Source organism: Buteo buteo, chromosome 13 (assembly GCF_964188355.1).
Source record: "Buteo buteo chromosome 13, bButBut1.hap1.1, whole genome shotgun sequence".
In the NCBI taxonomy this organism is placed as follows: Eukaryota; Metazoa; Chordata; class Aves; order Accipitriformes; family Accipitridae; genus Buteo; species Buteo buteo.
In genome coordinates, this window is record NC_134183.1 from 7,061,547 (window position 1) to 7,082,410 (window position 20,864).

The 20,864-nt window shown below is 40.3% G+C and overlaps 2 protein-coding genes across 16 annotated transcripts in view; one reads left to right on the top strand and one right to left on the bottom strand.

The window, feature by feature from the left end:
- Positions 1–6,408: 6,408 nt before the first annotated feature.
- Positions 6,409–15,796, bottom strand: UTP18 (UTP18 small subunit processome component). Its single transcript, XM_075044435.1, has 14 exons — positions 15,477–15,796; positions 15,133–15,257; positions 14,933–15,028; positions 14,210–14,289; positions 13,867–13,952; positions 13,145–13,270; positions 12,093–12,267; positions 11,681–11,781; positions 10,767–10,857; positions 10,323–10,446; positions 9,269–9,443; positions 8,524–8,666; positions 7,238–7,297; positions 6,409–6,569 (listed from the first exon to the last, which is right to left on the bottom strand). The coding sequence occupies exons 1-13, from the start codon at positions 15,774–15,776 to the stop codon at positions 7,273–7,275; spliced, it is 1,647 nt and encodes a 548-aa protein (XP_074900536.1). The 5' UTR covers positions 15,777–15,796; the 3' UTR covers positions 6,409–6,569; positions 7,238–7,272.
- Positions 15,797–16,307: 511 nt separating this feature from the next.
- Positions 16,308–20,864, top strand: part of MBTD1 (mbt domain containing 1) — a 40,380-nt gene continuing 35,823 nt past the window's right edge. For 3 of the 15 annotated variants that reach the window (XR_012652686.1, XM_075044420.1, XM_075044424.1), the window contains exons 1-2: positions 16,309–16,532; positions 18,332–18,379. Coding sequence is in view for 9 of the 15 variants with exons in the window: in XM_075044420.1 (XP_074900521.1) it covers positions 16,512–16,532; positions 18,332–18,379 (69 nt within the window). In the remaining 6 variants the exon portion in view is untranslated. Of the gene's footprint in view, positions 16,533–18,331; positions 18,380–18,710; positions 18,900–20,864 lie in introns of all 15 variants that reach the window. The other 12 variants (XM_075044429.1, XM_075044432.1, XM_075044421.1 and 9 more) reach the window with 8 other exon arrangements.

Genomic DNA, 20,864 nt, shown 5'->3' on the forward strand with positions numbered 1-20,864 from the left:
AGCAGAGTCACTTTTAAGTACCTGGGGAAGGAGAACAGATTGGAGAATGAATGAAACACCTTAAGTATCATTCAAGAACTGCAAGCCAGTAAAAAAAGGAAATAGCAGGCATGCACGCAAGAACAGAACAATGCACAGTTTTCAAAGAGACAAGCTAATTTAGTGTTTAAAAAAAAAGACAGGAAATCGAGAAACTAAGCTGAAAGTCCCAGTTTTGAGTCAGCATGTAATTTATTTCCCCTCTGTACCTCTTACCCCCACCCCTGAGATGAGCCTAATATTACTTACTATGCATGATTCCTTGCCTTAATAAAGCCCTTCTGGATCTTCAAATTGAAGGGGCTGCAGGTACAGATTATTACAATGAAAGAATACATTAACATTTTTCCATAACTTAGTCCTGCTGGGCTTCAGGACACTCATTTGAGTTACACAGTGCCTTCACTTTAAGACTATCAAGTGGACATTGTACCTGCACTAAGTACAAATTGCTATTATGTTAAGCACAGTAGGATGAGTTTTAAGCAAAATACTAGTTTCTTTTCTGACCACAGTAATCTGCACCTTTGGTAGTCTGTGCCTATCACAGCTTTTATTCAAACACCTTGAGGAATGTTAGAAGCACAGATTCAGCTTCACAACACTTCTAGCAGATAAGTGTGCAGCTGCAGCATTTCTTCAAAAGCTACAGTAAAATACATAATCTCCATCCTACCATGGGAAAGGGTACTGTTTATAGTCCCGAATTTCAAAACGGCTTTCCAATCTCCAACAGCTCAGACGTACCGCTAAGTTTCATAGGTCTGTTTGGGAAGCTTAGCTATGTAAAATGTAAAACTTTTGATTGACCCCATTATAATCTGTATATTACTGAATTCCTCAGTATCTTGAGTAAAGCACTGCCATCAAGGCTGCTGTCACACATGACTTAAACCAGGAATAAGAGTCACAAAAAAAGTCTTCCACTCAGCTAGAAACAGCATTCAGTCTTGGCTTTTTCTGTAACTGAAACCTGCACACTTGAGGGATCCCAAGTACAGCCTCTATTCTTTTCCACAATTACACTAGAATAAGTCATTACATCCAGCTATAATAGGTCAAGACAAATTTAGGGATAGAAAATCAGCATTGTTCAGTCAAACAATGTTCTTTTTTTCAAGAAAGAAAACTTTAACTGGAGATTTGCTCAATGTCAGCCAAATATCTGTCCATAATACTCAATCTTTTACAGTAATTAATCTTAATTGGTACACATCACTTTATAGCTTCATCTCAGTATGTGGTATAATACATACCTGAAATACTCCAGCACAAAGTGGCTTGAGAGCTGACAGCCCATGAATTACTCTGTAGTTATTACAAGCAACTTGGGGGCCTGACTCTGCTAGATAAATTTATGCAGATGAAAGGCTGGTTTGCCTTAATATAGACAAATATTTTTATAAGCAATAATGGCTGTTACATACAAAATTAACTTACACAAATCCCATGTCATTTTCCTATTGTATTTACCCACCCACTTCTTGGGTGTCCTCAATTAAATGTAACCTTGAATTTCCTATTATCAAAGACTCTTCCTTTCATTTCCAAACTACAATCACTTTATCCCACAGTATAGTGATCTTCCCTCTAGCTTACCCTTACTGAACTGAAGCTTATTGCAGTTAGGACAGAGTGGTAACAATTGTCCCACAGTGTAGCAGATACTTGTATTTTGTTAAGAATGACTCTTAGCAGTACAAATTCAATATCCTGCAGAATTCACACAAGGAATCAGTGCAAAGTGTTATTGATTAACAAGGCAAAATTTTTTTCTTCTGTAACCTAGTTTGTATCTTCCAGCCTACATAAAAGCTTCTTCAGCAAGCTGAACTGCTATCTCCAGAATCTAATCCCTGTGTGCAGAAAAAGGTAGTTTGCACGGTGTCCCAGATCCACTAAGTCTGTTAGCGCGCACATAAGCATGGCTGCGATTGCAGTCATGTGTAACATGTCTGTACAAATGAAGGACAACATTCTCCAAGGAAGCACAATGCAGCTATGTACAGTGTACATAGCTGGAGTACAGTGAAGCTCAGAACAAGCTGTTGCTGCTACAACGCATTCATTAGAGAAGCTACAGAAGAAAAAATCCATGGCTTCGTTATTTCATTCTTAATGCAATTCTCCCAGTAGATCAGGGCTGGTAGTTTTTCACCAAGTAACTGAAACAATCTCACGAACAGTAGGATGCTGAGGTTATGAGTGATTACACAAGTTTTTGAACAATTATCTTTGAATTCCAAGTACTCAAAACACCTTTTCTCTTCCAGTAACTTAGAAATCTGTATCCAAAGCTTGAAACAAAGATTAAAGAGGAATAAAGAACCCTTGCGCTTAAGCATGTTTATTTCAGCATGTGATGCAGAGCCTTAGCTAAACACTACACTGCATCAGGATTTGCAGACAGAAGTTACTCAGTCTTCATAAAATGGATGCGTCTTCAAAGATCCTGAATTGGAAGTTCAACTTCCCTCAGCTCCTAGCCACATAAATCTGTTAAAAACATTTTGCTAGGCTTAATTTCTGAAGTCAGTCTCAATTCAGTATAAACTGACTGAAAATACAATAGAATATACACTAAATCCGTAATAAATACAGACACCTGATCTTCTGACAAGGCAGAATAACAACAGTGGGTAGCAATGATAAGTAAGGGCTCCTGCATCACGTTTCCAAACTCTCCTCTGCTTTAACTCTTCCTCCCATCTGTTTAAGCGTAATAAAACATTCAATATTGCACACGCAAAATGGATATCTCATGTGGCAGGCAATCTTATGTGCAAAATATAACACTATGAAGACTGAGATCTCAGGCACGCTTTACAATATCCATTATGAAAACCAAATCATATTGCAGCCATTTCCAAGTGTCTGATCAGCTTATAAGATTTCATTCTGGTTAAGGGGTCTCAAAGTAATTTAATAAGATGTATAAATTGCATAGTTTTAATCACTGGAAGAAAGTACTCGGGTGCAGACTGCCTCAGTGAAAGTGTCCCAAAATGGGTTAGACTGTATGGCCATCTCACTGTGACACAAACAGGGGACAAAAACATCCGAGTACCCAAGAGATGTTTTGTTCCAGAAAAAAAAAAATCATTGTTCCACAGTTTCAACAGAAGAAATCCAAACAATGACAGTAACGTGTCATTAAGTGCCCAGCACATTGCTGGTGCCAGTTATCCAAAAGGAAATGCAGCATAAATACAGCAGAATCCAGTGCAAGAGTAAGCGATGGTGCGGTGTATTAGATACCAGCTAGACTCCTGGAGGTACTGGAGAGCAGTACCTGAGGATTTTACCGTGCACAGACTTATTTCAGACATCCTCCAGAAGAGCTCTGTATCCTCCCCCTATATCTTACAAATTCTAGCAAAAAAAAAGGGATTTAGAGGATCACCAGAGATCTTCAAATACTTAGGAGAGAAACCAGCTTCTTTCCAAGGTCTGCTATGACTGCCACATCCACTAGATAGGTTCAGCACTACATCCAAAGAGGAGAATCCAATTTTCTGTCTGATCACCAAGCATTTGGAAAAATCATGTAGCAGTTGAAACAGTTCCACATGGAAGAGACTAACAGAACGGTAACTTTCCAAACAATTTTGAGAGTAGAAATCCTGGATATTGAGTGAGACACAGGAGGGGAAAAAAAAAAATCATTCGGTCCTTTAAGAATTTGCTAAACCACAAACACAGCTCTCAAACAGGAGCAGGGTCAAACAGCAGATTCAAGACAGACTTAGTAGCAAACCCAATAATCTTCTAAATAACCAGTGTTACTCTAACATCTAGTCAGTTGTTTTTTTCTTGGAGGTTTCCTTTTCTAAGCACTAACCAGACTAATTCTCTTTAGCTTGCAAAATCGGACAAGATCACAGCCTGAAGGGGAAAGGCTGCAGTGATAAATATTTAATGGACTACATCAATAAAATTTATTTTGCCAAGGAGAATGGAAGGAGAGGAAAAGCAAAGAAATAATTCATTAAAAGAACTTCAGCTTAGCAATGCCAAAAAAAAAGCCATGCTAGGAAAAAAGGAATTAAACACAAAGAGGTTTTAAATAGGTCAAAAGCTTAAGTACTCTTAACACATGGCAAACTGACAGCTAAGTTTTTCAGAATTAGTACAGTGATAAGTATACTTAATGTAATTCATCACATTGCAAATAAATATGCCTGGACACACTAGTAACAGTTTCAACTTCTTGCAATACTTCACATCATCCAACCTTTAAGACCTGCTTAGTACATGAAAGTATCATTGCTCAAAGCCCATTAAGAAATGCAACAAGCACCTTGAGGTTTCCTTTATTTCTCAAGGCCAAAGTCTTCCCTATTTTATATTGGATGGGACAGCAAGTTATGTTTTCCAGAAGACAAAAAAGCAACAGCAAGAATTAAGATATTTAGTACAATGTTTATACATTCTTGTACTGCAGTGCTCCCCATAACTCAGTATAGAGCTTAATATTTGCAACTTCTATCATAGAATTTGCAAAAAGAAATGTTTAATCTCTCCTTCCTTCCTGCCACTATTCAAAATCATTTGCAGTGATACAAGAGTATACAGCACCTCAGTATGTCTTGTAACACCTTTCCCATTCACCCTCCTGTTCCATCCAATCTGGACCTCTTACAACCAGAAGTCAGCAGGATGGGCAAGGTAGAACATCAGAAACAGTCATGTTTATGCTAATTAAACAAGTCCAGGAACCCATTAATTCTCAAGTTCTAATTCTAGATCTGCCAATGACTTGTTATATGGCTGAGTCACTGGATTTGTTGGTTTGCGGTTTTCTTTAATGGTAAAGTGAAGAAGCACGTACTGTGCAAAGAGCGGCACACTCTCAGAACATGCAGATTAAATCATATTAAAATACTTCACAGCTACTTCAGTGAGATTTGGTAAAAGACTAAATATGTTTAAAACCCTACCTTTTTAGAAGTCTTTGATTTAAAAAGATTTAATAGTTTTGTGGATGAAGTCACACTACTCAATGTGAAATGCAGACATGATTAAAAGGCAAATTGTGTCGATAACCACAACCAAAACATCGCTCTGCAGCAGCACTGTCACAGGACAAACTGTTCAGTAACATGAAGCAGACAAGTCTCCAAATAAGTGATGAAGTGCTGCCCTCTAGTGAAGGCATAAACCAGTTTCAGCATCTAGATTTTTGAAATTCAACAAAATCTCAGTCCCAGCCAGATTTTAGCTAGATTTGTTTGTTACAGAGGAATCCTACAGCAAGCATCTTAATAAAGCGTGCTTATGATATAATTTTACTCTTCCATACTAGGGTTTTTAGTTTAGAGGTTTAGCACTGCAATAAGGTTAAACACTGTAGTCAATTTAACACCCCCAGAGCATAGCTCTTTCCCCTGATGTGCAAAATCAAGTTCTCATCTTACAATAAATCACTGGCAAAGACATTTTAAAAACCCATTACAGCAGAAAACACAATATTTTTTTTTAAAACAGTATGACAGGAATTTAACAATAGGCTCATATATTCAAAATTTTTGAGAGGGTTGTAGAATTAGCTTTTTCTCATGCTCAGAGTACCTCTTCCATAATGCCACTTTCACTGAAGGCTTAATGACTTCACTGCTGATTACTGGAGCACCTTGGCTCATGATGTTACTGCGCAAAAAGCTCCCTCACATGAAGCAGACAGATATATTAGTCACAATTTACTCTCAAAGCAGGGTTTTTATTGTAGCAGATTCCTAGTAAATTTTTCATTCACATATTTAAAAAGAAAGAGGTGGCCACTTCAGGAACAAAGCCATCAGCTGTGCAGTATTTGGCATCAGATGAAGAACCAGCAACAACAGCTGTAAAGCAGTCCTTGCTAGGTGACCCTAATGGTATCAGGATTTCACAACTGATTTAAAAACTGAGTACTCAGGATGCCTTGCTTTCACAGGAAGGTAAGAATGGCATCTTCCTTAAGAATTAAAACCACATTACATACAGTTGTTTGTGACACATCGGAGGCAGTAAGCACAACTGAGGGTAGTGTGTCTCACTTTTTGGTTTAGGCTATTTTTAAAGCTATAGCTGGCCCATTAAGTTGGGCTGAACTACAACACCTGCATCAACAGGGTTTCAGGTTAATTTGCTCCTCCAGCCAGCAACATGCTGTTTCCAACCCAGCCTCAAATGGACCTGGCTGATGGAAAAGCTCAAGCTAAACACATGGAGCAGAGGTTACAGTTTACACAAAACTGATGTTTTCTGTTTCAGCATTGGAATATTTCATATGCTCATAATAACTAAAAACTTTTAAGAGTTTCTTGAAGACATTAGCTTGAATGCCAACCATTAAAATCTACTTAGTCATTTGCTTACACAAAAGATTGGAAAAAGTTGAAACAACTTGCCTGGAAACTTATCAGGTACATTTATTAAGGAACAACATTCAAACACACAGATGTTGCATTAATATTTTTGAACTTCCATATAAAATAAAAAAACTTGTTTGATTTTGCCAGCATACTTGCATCTGCAGGTTGCAACACCTGGGGAAAGATCAGTACAGAGAATTTTGTTAGTATCTTCCAAACATTTAGCCATCACAAAATTATATTGAAGTTTAACATGCAGAAGACATACCTGCTTTCAGTCTGAATGAGTTTAGCTTCCAATCACTAACACATTTTGAGTCAAACAGAACTACTGTATTACTGTCAAGGCTGCGGGTCTTTCCAGCTTCCCAAGAGGTTAAAGTGTACAATAAAATCAGATCTGCACACAAGCTACACTTCAAACTTCAGTAATTTATGTAACCTACATTTGAAATTACGCAGACTTGTGTGGGCTCACTTACATGACTTCATAACAGGATCAAGCCAAGTATCTGCCAGCCTACAGCTGTTTTTAACAACACTGCCTATGAGTTTGATTTAAATATATTCAGATTTTTAGAACTGCTGTCAACAGGACCGAGCAGAAGTTTAGTTGAACTACCTACTCCCTTTAAGAGTATTATTAGAAAAGCTGAGATTGACAAGACAAGCCTTACTCTTGCCCATCATGAGGGCCTACTATATGAGTGATCCAGACAGAACAATTTCAGATTACACAGTATTAAGAACTTCTTGTTGCCATCTATAAAGAGGTGGAGGTAGCAAAATGAAAATTAGGTTCCTCAAGACAATGTTGTCAAGAGTTCTAGTGATATTTTTACCTCAGTTACTGGTCCATTTTCTCCTGTATCTTCTTTTAAAAATCTGAATAATGTTTCAGCCTGAAAGAAAAAAAAAAAAAAGGTTGAGACAGATGTAAAACTCTTCAGTAACCTGTTGAGTGACCACCACAAAGAAGGAACAACTATTCAGTAGTGTCACTTTGAGTATTCTTAGCTGATCTGAAACACAGGTGTAGCAAAAGATAGCAATCAACCACATGCTATATTGACTTGAAGTGCCATTATAATACGCAGTTCAAGTTCAAATAAAGGACAAATCACAAGATTTAGTCACATTTTTACAGACATGCTTGGGAGTCCTTTTGTAAATACTCCCTGTCAGACTTCATAAATCATTAAAGTCTCACATTAGAAATACAAAGTTTTTCAAGGATCACATAAAGTTACTTAGTTTAAAAAAAGAAATATTCCTGCTCTGAGTTATTAACGCTCCTTACCCCTGACCACACCAGCAGGAAAAAAAACCCCAAAAATCCAAACCCACACCACTTCTCCCTTCTCACAAAAAGGCTAGAGTTAAGCTTATGCTAATCAGACATCAACCACTGAGTTCGAGTTCCACATTAAAAAGGGGATTTTAAAATCTAATTGTAAGCTGGCAATGTCCTCACGATAAACCATGAGATCTTCCCACACGCACCATCCAGCATGCGCAGCAAGCCTTCAAACCTCGCTGAGCCTGAGCTCTAATCACAGGATCACAGAATGGCTGAGGTCGGAAAGGACCTCTGGAGGTCATCTGGTCCAACCCTCCCCACTGAAAGCAGGGCCACCCAGAGACAGCTGCCCTGCACCATGTCCAGACAGCTTCTGGGTATCTCCAAGGATGGAGTCTCCACAACCTCTCTGAACAATCTGTGCCAGTATTCAGTCACCCTCTCTCCAAAATTCCTATTCATCCTGCCTTTAGAACTAGAACAAACCCATGCCAGATACAGATGTTAACACTGAAACACAGATCTTTTAATCCTCTGAACCTATTTTTTTTAATGGAGAGATCATCCAGTATCTGGCTGTTTACATCCTATTTCTTTCAGAAAAGGACAATGACAGTTTTGACAGGGATGCCTGCAGCAATGTATATTTTATAATCAGACAATAAACAAGGCTGCTTCTCCAGAAGAAGAAGCCAGCTCTGCACTCAATTAAGTCATCGGGTGAAATTCAGATCACGAAGTCAAACCTTATCATTTCCCAGTCATCTGCCCCATCTTACAGAATATAAACATGTTATCTGGGATGAATGAACCTAACTTAGTACATACCTAAATAACAAAGCTTTGCCTTTGTTATTTGCTACAGAGAAAAAACCACTTCTGGGAGAAAAGTCCATAGATTGAGTAAGATAAATCTGTTTTCTTCTGAACACCGGAAAGTTTGAGAATACAGTATATGAAGGAATGTGTACCTATTGAGAAATAGGTCATTAGTTATAACAATTAGGAAAAACCCAGTAAAATTCAAATTAAAGTACAAATTTAAAAATTGAAGGTCAATGTTAAGTTCAAATGTTCAGTTATACACCATTATATAGAGTCCTACTGGAGAAAAGGTGCAGGGAACACACTACAAAGCCAGTTATTGCAACTCATTTTTAAGTAATTATATCTACGCAGTAAAAATAGGCTTCCAAACCCTCAGATTAATTCAATAGTTCCACCATTGGCCAGAATTCTGACAAGGCTGGCAAAATTTTGAATAAGCTAGGAAAAACACTACATAGTAAGACCGTTACAGTTAACGCCTGCTGAAAATTCACATTTGTTGCTGAGTCATATTTACAGCACTGAAATAAGGGCATTTTTAGAAAGAGAAAAACAAAAGGTAAACTAGACCATAAGATGTTATTTTCAGAACAACTTCCCTGAAGAAAAACATTATTTTCTTATAAATGTACAGTATCTGGTACATGTCATGTATACATATCTGCTCAATATCAGTTTTATTATGTCACCAGGAACATTTTTGATCAAGATACAAAAAAGCTCGTACTAAAGAAGCTGAACATACCAATTTGACAGCCTCATCCATTTCACGGGAAGCCACTGCCAAAATTTCCGTGGTGGGATTGAAGGTCACACATGTAGCAGATGTAACTAGGTTCATTATGGCTTTAACTGGTTTAGGACGGTTTTCTTTGAGACAGACATCAGTAGTATACAAATTTACAACTCCAGAAGCTGAACTAAAAAAAGAAATTAACAAAGACTATACCGAGAAGTAACATCTACAGTACATACTACCTTGTTATCTATTGCCACCATTCAATGAAAAATGTAATTTCCAATTATTTACTGGAGTTTATAACAATATTTTGTTTGGAGCTTGATTTTTCTTTGGAGTTTATAACAGTATTTAGTGGAGGGTTATTTTTTCTTATTATTTATATGTCACGCACTTAACTGTGGAAAGCCTTGATAAGCCCATCTCCTACACAGAATGAATTCAAAGGAATGAGAGCTTGCTATCAAAAGATTCTGAAATAGTTTCAAGCTTTTTTTTTTTTTTTTACACACTGTAGAGTAAGTCCACTTAAAAATCCTCTTCTACAGTGAGCTAAGAAAATGCATGCTGTACTTAAGTATTTGCTAGTCTCATTTAAACGAATTGATACGCTACCTCAAGTTGCATCTTGGTAAGTATATTTGGAGAAACACTTTCAAGCTTGTGACTGAGTCGAGGCATCTTTTCAAAGGCTAACACGCTATCTTGTAGGAGCCAAATTAGGAATATAGGAAAGAGAACCCTGAATCAACATTGGTACTATAGAATTCGTGATTTCAGTCAGTAAGATTTCAAAATTAACTGCTAAACCCATATATGACAACAGCAATCCATTAGGAGTGATACCAGCCGGTATTAAGTGTATTATGGTATTTTAGATATACACAGAACAAATTAAGTTATCATCATAAAACAGGCAATATTCATCTATTCACCTCTACTCTAACCTTATTAAAACCAAACTTATTCCATGTTCCTACACTCTCACCAGCCACCACTAAGGCTTACTGAAGAGCTTCAAAATGAGATAGGAAGTAGTTGACAAATCCAAGTCACTTACCCACATGCCACATACTGGTTATTTTTTGAAACGGCGATGCACTTGCCTTCCAAAGAACCTTCATCTTCAAATTTGTGTAGACACTTTCTGCTTCTCACATCCCAAATGAAAACTTCGCCTTCCTCTGGTTGCAGAATAAAGTAGAAGATTATAGAAACCATATATACAGAACACATTGTTTGTCTATTTTGTTAAAATAAATTTCATTAGATGACAACTATTAGCTCATTTACAACTATCATATATAGAGTATTTTTAAAAAAACAACTAAAGGCATACTAAAATAGTTAACTCTATTCTTTAATGATTGATCACTTGGTTGTACTTTTATGCCAGATACTGGCATAACGTCTTTTAATTATCTTTGCAAAACAACAAATTACTTATAAAAACTTACGCAATTTAAATGGAATTATGATTAGTGCTGTTAGAGAGAGTACTTACTTGAATAGCTATATATTTTACTGCTGTCTGGAGTGAAAGCAGATGCAGTGCATCTTCCATTTACCTTCATAGTGCTAATCAGTTCCTTGGTCTATAGGATGAAGAACAACAATGGCGACAATGATTCTACCAAAAATCTGTAGTAAAGTTGTTTCCATACTCCTGTCCCACAAAAATCTTAAGTTAGCTACACTGACATTAAAAGAACAGCATCAACATTTTCAGTGCCTATGGACCAGAGCACAAGCGATGCTCATGAGTCCATGACCAATTTATTATTGCACAACTACAGCTAGTTCAATAAACATTCATTTGCTCCCTCGCTGAAGGGTCTTCATTATATAACAGAACTGAACTTTCTTTTTAAAAAGTATTTTTCCCAGTAAAAGTTTAAAACAAATCCAGCTGACATCATACGGCACTTTTAAATGTAACTGAAAAAATTCTATATGCATTATGAATCACAGTAGATGGCATGATTCATGAACACGGTACACCAGCACACACTAGCGCTATTCCCAAAAAAGCAGCCCTATATTCCTTCCACCCTCAGATGCCCATTTCCATGCTGAGGCCATTCCTTTTGCTAGCACAGTGTTTGTGCAATCAGCCAAAATATAACATCCACATATAACTTTTTCCAGTGACAGCTTAAAAACCCATGAAACTCTGGCCTTAGGGCCACCAGTCCCAAAGAGAACTGCATAGTCAGAAAGAATTCTCAGACACCCCAAAATAATTTTCTAAAGCTAAAGTTAGTTGATTCAGCAGCTCATTTTTGAAGGCTGTCATGGTATGTGTCACATCTTTCAACTGAAAACTAGATTGCTTTTCAGATAAAATATAAACAAGCAGATTCAAAAGGAAAAAGGTACAAAGAAACTGAAGCTACATGAACCATGAAGATAAACTACCTTCATTGACAACAAGTGAAGGTAACCTGAAGTTCCAGTTAGAAGCATAAATGATCCATCTGGAGAGACTTCAAAGTCTCTGAGAAATCTTTCCTCCACACCTTTAAAAAAAGATCAAGAACTTCAAATTGGCATAATTTATTCTTCTTCCTCAACATTCAGAGGTATGATGAATATGAATAAGACACAACACCACTTCAGCTTTTCATTTCTGTAATACACTGTCACAGTAAAGCTACAACTCAACCTCGTTTATGTATGACAATTAACTTTTAATATCCCAGACAAACTAAAGCTAAAAATATGACCTCCAACAATTCACTGCACTTCCTTTTAAAACAAATTCATATGCCATCTCTATTTGGAGACAGCTGCAACTATGCCCAGACATTTACAGCACTATAAAACATACCTCTTACTTTCTGTATAGGGATAATACTTCCACTCATCATGTCATACACAAAGAACATTTTATGGTGAGTACCAGTGGCTATAACTTGTTCTCCATCAACACTGAAACAAGCCTTATAAATTGGAAAACTCTCTAAATAGATGCTCTGTATTCTTGGATTCCTTATACCATCAACCTTCAAAAAAAACAGATTATCATATTAAGGAACATACCAAATACTTTTACCTAGAAAATTTTTATCTACTAGCCAGTACAAGAGACTTAAACAGTAAGAGGTACACCAGTTTGAAGCATTAATCTCTTCTTCTTTTCTCAATCTACAAATAACCTAGCTCTTGTCTTCTTCTCAGCCTATATATCAGGCACTCCCAGCCTTCCCAGATATACTTCACACCTCTTACCAACCCGTCTTGCCCATGTTTTGTTCAAATAATCACTTCTATTGTGCTTTTCTAAACAGAAACATATGCTTCGCATTGTTCTTTCCTGCGGCCCTGTGGGAGTGTCAAATTCAACTTGTGTCTTTGACCTTTTCACCCATATTGGGCCACGCTGAAAGTTCCCAGAGTTATGATCTTAAGTTTTCAGAGGAACAGAGGAGGAGTGTCCCAGGATGAGTAGCTTCCTGCTGCAGTAGCCTCTCCACCCCCAAAATGATTTCACAGCAATACTACAGTTTTAAATGAAAGTGGACTGCTCCCCACATTATAGGCTTTACAAACAACATAAGAAAAAATCTCATTAGTCCTCCTCACTGCAAACCTTAAAACCAAACATTTTTAAAAACGAATCTTCAACTAAAAGCTCTGATACAACTAAGTTTGCCTGTGCTCTCTAAGTGGTTGGTATAAAGACACAGATGGTAATTTCTTCCAACAAGATGCCTTCAACCAAGCAAATTCCATTGTAACCACAGACATTACAACCCCTGTGAGCACACCATCACAGGAAGAGAGAAAAGAAAGTCTATCATTCCAGGCTATCTCAGGTATACTTATAAAAAAGATTCCATATTAGTGGCCATTTACATAGTACAGATTTAAGTTTTTCACCTGGAAGAGTGACACAGATCGATCATGTCCAGCAGTCATGACTACTTGAGCAGATGGATGAAACTGCACAGTTGCCAGTCTTCCATTAGCAAGACGTTCCTGATTAGCGGGCAAACAGGTCTTTATCTAGAAGAAAGATCAAGCCGTTTAAAACAAAGTACAACTTGGGCATTTTTGCTTATGCTCATGAACAGCCAATTTAATAGCTCTTTATTCTACAAGTGCAAGATCTCAAACCCTATGATGAACTTTGAGACAGCAGGACATAAGGCAGAACATACTCACACTAAGTTCAGCAAGTTGCTTCAATGCAGCAGTGTAGACACAAGATAAACTCGCTAACCTTTCTACGAACTTTGAACTTAGTCTACATAAGACACACTAAGATAGCGTAAGACACACTCATTTAAGACTGTAACTTCTCAAAGACCATTTCAGTAGCCTCAAAGTTGTGGGAGAATTCCATCCTTCCTATGCAGAAATTAAAATCCTACTACAAGATACTACTTCAGAGTACATAAAATCTCTTATGTCAAACAATACATCTCAATTTATTGTTTCATGCTTTCATGGTGTGAACTATCCAATTTGTCCGACTATTTACTCTTTAGAGTTTTCAGTTACAGAAACAAAGAAAAAGTCCATATGATCACTAATTTTACTGCCCAAATAGCAAGAAAGAAATCAAAGTGTGCATATGGGTCAAATTGAGGTGCCTTTACCTTCAAAATACCTCTTGGCAGGGACTCTGAGTTTGACACAAAATTGCCAGTCCTGCATAACAGATTATCATCTTCATCACTGTCACCTAATTAAGACAAAGCACATTGAAAAGGGCAATTCCACAAACACTCCCACATCTAAACCTACAAATTCCTTACAGAAACAAATTAAATCAAAGCACACTGAAGAAAAGAAGGAAGAAAGCTGACTTATCCAGCATATACTGGATACTACTAGCAGATACTACTGAAACTGAGAAAACATAAAAAATAATTACTTTCTAAGAAACTAAATAGGGAAATGCACAGAAACACTTATTAGAATAGTAACAGATTTATTTACTATCACTTGCAGTCCTTTTGGATTTCTTCCTGTTTTCTAAATCAGCCCAGGCAGGAACTCCTCCCATAGCTCGCTGAAACCTAGTTAGAGAAGGGTGAGGGGGGCAGGGGAACAACTTTTTTAAAAAAAATAATTTCCTTCTATGCATTAAGCACTTACAAGACATAGTCATGATTTTGCAACATTACTCACACTTAGAACACTATGCAAGTTTTTCTAAAATTCTACTCAGCTTTCTGTGTTTTGCTGACTTCCTGAGTGTGAAACTAAAGCCAAATCTATACCAAACATTAAAGGGCTGTGCTCTGGAGCCATACATGCTAATACCAAGACAACCCAAACAGATCTAAAGTTCTGCTTTGCCATCTGCCTACATTCACATTTCAGCTCATTCTTATACACCACACTGAGCTAGCATCTTCCATCACTCTATTTACAAAGCAATGTATCACTATAAAAAATCTCTAGTATAATTCTTTAGAGAACAAATTAGTTTGTGCACCTCTGCTAAAGCAAGTTTTAAACAAACTAGCTTAAACAATGCAAACACATGTTTTATTTACTGTTCTCCGTCTTATTTTCAATTTAAAAATACTGTAAGAAGCATTAGCTTTAAAGAAACTAAATGAATACAGTGGGTAAAGAGGAAAGTAACTTTGAATGTCACATAAACATATCTTATGTCATCTTAAAGTTCACCACAAAAACATTAATGAAACTTACTGTTCTTCAAGTCTTCTTTTTAGATTTTTCTTAGTAAGTATCTTCTCAGCATCGCTTTTCATGAAATCCTTCCTATATCTATGGGTCATATCAACACTATACAGAAAAAACACAGAGAACATGAAGATCATTCAAACTGAGGCCACTTACAGTCACTCTTAAGCGTGACACACAATTCCTACCTGCAAGCTTGAACTTACTTCTCCTCAGCTTCATCATCTTCATCCACCCAGGCTGGCTTTTTAGACAGGAGTTCACCTTTTGCTTCGTTTTCTACTTCCGAATCGCTGGAGTCTTTCTGGAGACTTCTCTCCATCGCATTAAGCTGAAAACAACCCAACAGACCATTTTAGCCCAGCCACGGGCCGGTGCGGGGAGATGACAGACACGGCGGCGGGGACCAGGCAGGGGCAAGGAGCCGAAGCAAGCGCCAGCCCCTGCTCGGGACCGCAGAACGCGCCGCCTCCCCGCGCTCCGCTCCGGCGGGGCCCGGGCCTCAGGAGAGGCCGTGGGGCGGGAGAGCCCGCCGGGCCCCGAGCCCTACCCGCCGAGGACCGGCCAGACGCTGCAGCAGCTCATCCTCCTCCACGTTAAGGCTGTCACCGAACACCAGCTCCTCCAGCTCCCGCTCGCCGCCCGACCGGCGGGAGAGTGACTTCAAGTGCCGGGCCCGCCGAGCCGCCTCCTCCGCCGCCTGCTCAGCCGCCGCCCGCTCAGCTGCCGCTGCCGCCTCCGCCTCCGCGCGCGGCCGGAGCTGCTTCACTATTTTCTTCGTTTTCTTCATTTTCTTCTTTTTCTTGGCCGCTGCCGGGCCCGCCCTAGGCGCTCCCACCGCCGGCTGCATGGCTCCCCAATGGCCCGCCACCCGCCGGAACCGGAACTCATGCTCGCTAACCACGTGACACCCCCTCTTATACCGGCTTCCTTGCCCCGCCCCGCGGGCGTGATAGGCGCGCACCGCTGCCCCTCCTCAGCCCACGTGATCGGGTCACGCCCCCCGGAGCTCAAGACGCTTGCACGTGATCTCCTTTCTTTGCCTTCCTTCCCCCGCCCTCCTTCCCTCCCCCCCACCCCACGTTCCACGTGACGCGGCCCACGGCTGGGCCGCTCCATTACGCTCCCGGCAGGATCCCCCTCCCCGTGTAACAACAAGCGCCCCTCACCGGCAGCCTAGCGCCCATCCCCTGCGCTCCGCCATCTACCAAAAAGCAAACCGAGCGGCGTCGGGGGTAGCTTTTATCCCCCAACCTCTACTGCGGCGCTACGCCCCCCCCTCTTTTCCGAATGGTTTCCCCCAGAGGGGGTACGGCGAGCGAGGAAGCCCCAAACAGCTGGGAGCCCAATGAGGGCGCGCGGTGGGCCGGGCGCCGCGCATGCGCAGAGGTGTTATGCTAATGTTGTTGATATTCCGGCGCAGGGAGTTGGGTTTCTTTCTCCGGCTGAGTGAGAGGCTGAACTTTCCAGGCCGCCTCCTGCCCCGCCGGGCCCGGCCCCTCACAGGGGGAGGCGGCAGGCGGAGGGGGCCGAGCCGAGGGGAGGGGGCAGAGGCAGCGGGCGTTCTCCTGCCCATGAGGGCCTGATGGAAAACACAAAGGACCTGGTGAGTTACCGCAGCCCGGGGGGGGGGGGTGGGGGTGGTGGGGGGGTTGTAGGGGGGGAAGGCGGCAGCCGCGGTGGGGGCTGCCCCGCTGAGGGAACGAGCGGGAGACCCGGCGCCTGAGGAGAGTGGCGGGAGGGGGGGCAGGTGGAGGGGTTGGGGGGCTGAGCGACACCCCCCCCCACATCTCCCTCCCTTCCTCCCGCCGCACCTGTGTGGGAGGGGAGCAGCCCCAGCACCCTCCGGCTTTTGTGGGGGCGGGGAGGGGAGCGGCTCTATGGGGGGGGTGCTCCAGCCCCGAGCGGGGGGGGGGGGGCTCCGCCGTACCGGCCCCCCCTCCCCTTCCCGCGGGGTAGGGAGCCGGGTTGGCCTCGGGCCGGCTTTCTGCGGAGCGCTGTGGGGAAAACTTTATTGCGGGCAGCCCCGCGGAGCCGAGCCGTCCCGCGGAGCGGGGGCAGTGCCGAGGCGAAGGGCCCCCCCCCCCCGGGGCTGGGGGGGACACGACACGCGTGGGGGAGCCGTGGGTGGGTGCTGGCAGCGCTGCGAAGCCTGTCACCCGTGGAGGAGCTGCGGGCACGTGGAGGCGGAGAGCGGCGGCTCCCCCTTTGTTGTGATCCCGTCTGCTGGTGGAGAGCTGCCCTCCCCCACCCCCCCCCAACCCCCCTCCGCCCTCCTTGGGCTGGGTAGGGGTGGGTTGGGTTTTGTTTTGTTTGTTGTTTGGGGTTTTTTTCTTTTTTTCCCTTCCTACCCTTCTTCTTCCTGCCGGCAGTCAGGATCGGTAGTAAAAAGTTTCAGATTATCTCGTACTGAGCGATGCAGGCGTACTGGGATACGCTTCTCTTAGTGGTCCGCTGAAGTGCTGGGTTTTCAGCAACTTCCTCTTGGAGTTAAAGCCTTTAAGGTTTAGTTTTCCAGTCGTGCTCATTTTAAGTGCTGTAGAGTGTTCTTCAATATTAGCACTTCAAAAGCTTTGGATTCTTTGCATCCTCTTCCCCTTTCTGTGTAATTTTTATGACTGTTTATATTGTGACTTTGTTCTTGATGTGAGGAGCAGTAAACCCGTGAAACCAGTTTCACTTTCAGGTTGTTGCTGGAAATGTTTTAAAGTGTAGCAATTTCTGTCCAGTGTGGCTTTAAAAAAAATAAATCCTACTACAAAGCATATGCTGATTATGGTAGAAACTACTGTGTGTGAAAAAGTAATTCGTTTTAAAATGGTGATTTAAAATGTGGGTGGTAGCCCTTGTGACTTTTCACATCTAAAACCAGTTAAAACTGAAAGCTGCAGGGCAGTCTTCTGTATTTTAAATTAAAATTATTTTGCAGGTTGGAGAACCTGCATTTAACTTATTTGGGTTTTGTATTTGTTTATAACAGTCCGATTTTGACTTGTAAGGAATGGAATAAAAAGGCTGTGAGAGAGTCTAATCTGGAACATTAAATGGGAACTAAACCATTGTATTCCTTTAAAAAGGCAATCAATAATAGTCTTTACTCGTTGCTTCTGCCTAGGGATCTTTTAGAGGAAGTATGTAATGTAAGCTGTAGGGAAATATAACAGAGGTATATGCTTTCCTATGTGGAAGTTATTGTTTATGCCACAGGAATAGTTTAGGTGTTGTTCTTGAGAGTGTGTAGGCTTGTGCGCGTGTAAAAGGATTGTAGACTGAAAGTAAGAATTCTCTTCATTGTTGTTCTCTAAAGAGCTAGATGACTGTGGCAGTAATGATAATCTGTACAAAAGTTCCCTCTCATTGGCTTTCATTTCTCTTACCATCTAAAATTTGATTTAATTTTGCAAGGCTTTTGATACCTTCTGCAAACTACTACTGCATACCTTCATTTCTCAGGTAAGTCAGTACACTCTGGGTATGTGTGATATTTTGCTGAATCTGGCTCTGAGCACATGGAATGAGTTCAGATGTTGAAGATTTTGGTTTTGGGTTGGTGGTGTTTTTTGGCTTTTTAAAATTTAAATGGTGGTGTTTGTTTTTTTAATGGTAACACAGTGTTTAAAGTGAAGTATTTGCCTCTTCCAGATACTCCTGTAAGGGCTTTGTAGAAACATAATGGAGTTTGTAACAGATTTTCAGTTTTCTCAAAACTCGGATATTTCACATATTAATCATCACATCCCCCCTCCAAAATTGCCTGCTAATTTGATATATTTTTTTATGAAAGAGTCTCCCCTCTTGTGTGAAACCCCCTGGGGAAGAGGCTATGGACAAAACCATTGGCAAACAGCAGAAACTGGCTTCAGACAAAATGCTGTCATACATAGCAAATGAAGAGACAGGAAAAAACATTTCTGTAATTTTCCAGCAGAGATTTTACTTATAATAAGAGTGGAAGGCACATTTCCAGATAGAGGTGAGTTGCTTATATAAAAAAGTAAGTTTGGTTGGTTCTGATTTCCAGGAATCCCAAGATGTTTAGCTTTGGGGTTTTTTTTGTTTATTTGTTTTTAATGAAAGCTGAAAGTATGTTTTCTTTAAATTGGTACCATGTTTGAATTTTCTTTTTTTGTCATGCTATGAGACACAATTAGACTTCAGTTCCACAGGGGGCAAGCTAGTATTACTACAGTAAATTATTTTGGCCAGCGTACATTCAGAAGAGTTGTAATAAATTAGTTCCATCGTCTTGTTTCCTTAATGCTAACATCCAGAGCTAAATCTAAGCTTGTAGCATAAAACATTAATGAAACATTTTGAAAACTAAAGCTGTGCATCAAATTTAATACCAACTCGGAAATACACTATGGGAAACGCACGATCTGTTAAGAATATGTGATTAAAGTAAATGTGTCTTATCACAGACCCTTGGCTTGAAGGTTGTGGTGACCTCATTGTTGACCTTGGCCTCAAATACCATCTGTCCATACTTCTGTCATGTTTCTGGGGGTTAGATCTGAATATAGAAAGTGATGCCTATCTGTATAGGTGCTGGTAGGCCTTTGTTAAGCTACAGCTCCTGTACTCAAAGCTCTAAATTGCTGCCTCTCTGAATTCAAGCACCAGATTGATTCAGTAGTAACGACAACCATTTTGAGTGATTTGAAACCTTTCTGTGACTGTTTTGGATCATCCTCCTTTAGCCAGGATGCACTTACTTGGGGGCAAGAAGTTTGGTTAATTAATAATGGGGCATTTTTTTGTACCAAGTTTTCATTTTCAAAACACTTTCTCATAAATTTTGCCAATACTTGAGCGTAGTCTTCATCAAGACACTAAAGCAATTGCCTGAGTAAGTATTTGATGTCTAATTAACATTAAATGGTTTTATTTTGTGTTTTAGCCATGCATTGTTCACTCTTTGTGACCATTTTTTATACTCAAAGGGTAGTTATGCTCAAAGAATGTATGCTATACATACTGGTTTGCTGACCAAATTCAACTGTATATACATAAGACTGTACGTTAAGAGAGTGAGAAACTAGTTATTTTTCATATTTGTTTAGAGTTGCCTTCCTGCTTTTAGGGAAACCGGTTTCCTTAACTATATTCTTGTATCGTACCATTTGCCTTGTGTAATGGTTAATTAAGATTATTTCTTAAAAATATGTTGCTGCCAAGTATTCACAGGGAGGAGAGGAAGAACAGGAAAATGGGAAGTTGGGCAGAATAAGAAAGCAGTTCTTAAAGAGTTCCTTTCTCCACCCATCCCTTCAATAAAGAAAAGTATGCAAGAAAACCCCCAAGCAAATAGTCGTATAGGCTTATTTGCCAGTCCCACTTACCCTAGACTTTGTATTGCTCTGTCTAAAAATCTTTGCTGTTGAGGAACTGGTAATCTCCTTAGCAAAATAAACCTTAGCCAGTATGCGGAAAAGTTTGTCTCGTTCTTTTGTTTGTGCATTGCTTCCGCTTAACGTACTAGTAGACACTCTATTAGTGGTGGAGTTACTTAAGCTACTGCTCTTTTGATATTAACCAGCTACAAGGTTCTATGTTTTCTAGTAAGCCGTACTCCTGCTCCTGCATGTTTTGCAGATAGGCAGGATGCTACTCCCTCATTTGTTAGAAGGTGAAGATGACTAATCTGGTTCAGTTTTGAGGAAAAGACAAGCTCCTCAGCATGATTTTTAGTGCTAAATCCAGCTTCTAAGAGTAGCAAAGTTTTCTGTGGTTTTATTTTTTTTTCTTTTGTATGCCTATATTGTGAAACATCGATTGATCTTACTATGGTTGTAATTGTTAGATTAAGTTACTACTACTGTTAGTCTCTGGTAGTTTTTTTTGAGTGAAGGACTGCATTCTCATGGACAGTGTCTCAAAATTCAGTGGGAACACCTTGCAGGGTAATAAGCTCTTCTTTCTGAGGCTTCCATTCATA

Bases quoted from the DNA above. Each gene is read 5' to 3' on its own strand.
- UTP18 (XM_075044435.1), bottom strand. From the start codon at position 15,776: ATGCAGCCGGCGGTGGGAGCGCCTAGGGCGGGCCCGGCAGCGGCCAAG. The intron at 15,029-15,132 runs GTAAGTTCAAGC...TTTTCTGTATAG, and splicing joins GATGATGAAGCTGAGGAGAA to TGTTGATATGACCCATAGAT. The intron at 14,290-14,932 runs GTAAGTTTCATT...TTCTCTAACTAG, and splicing joins AAAAGAAGACTTGAAGAACA to GTTTCAGCGAGCTATGGGAG.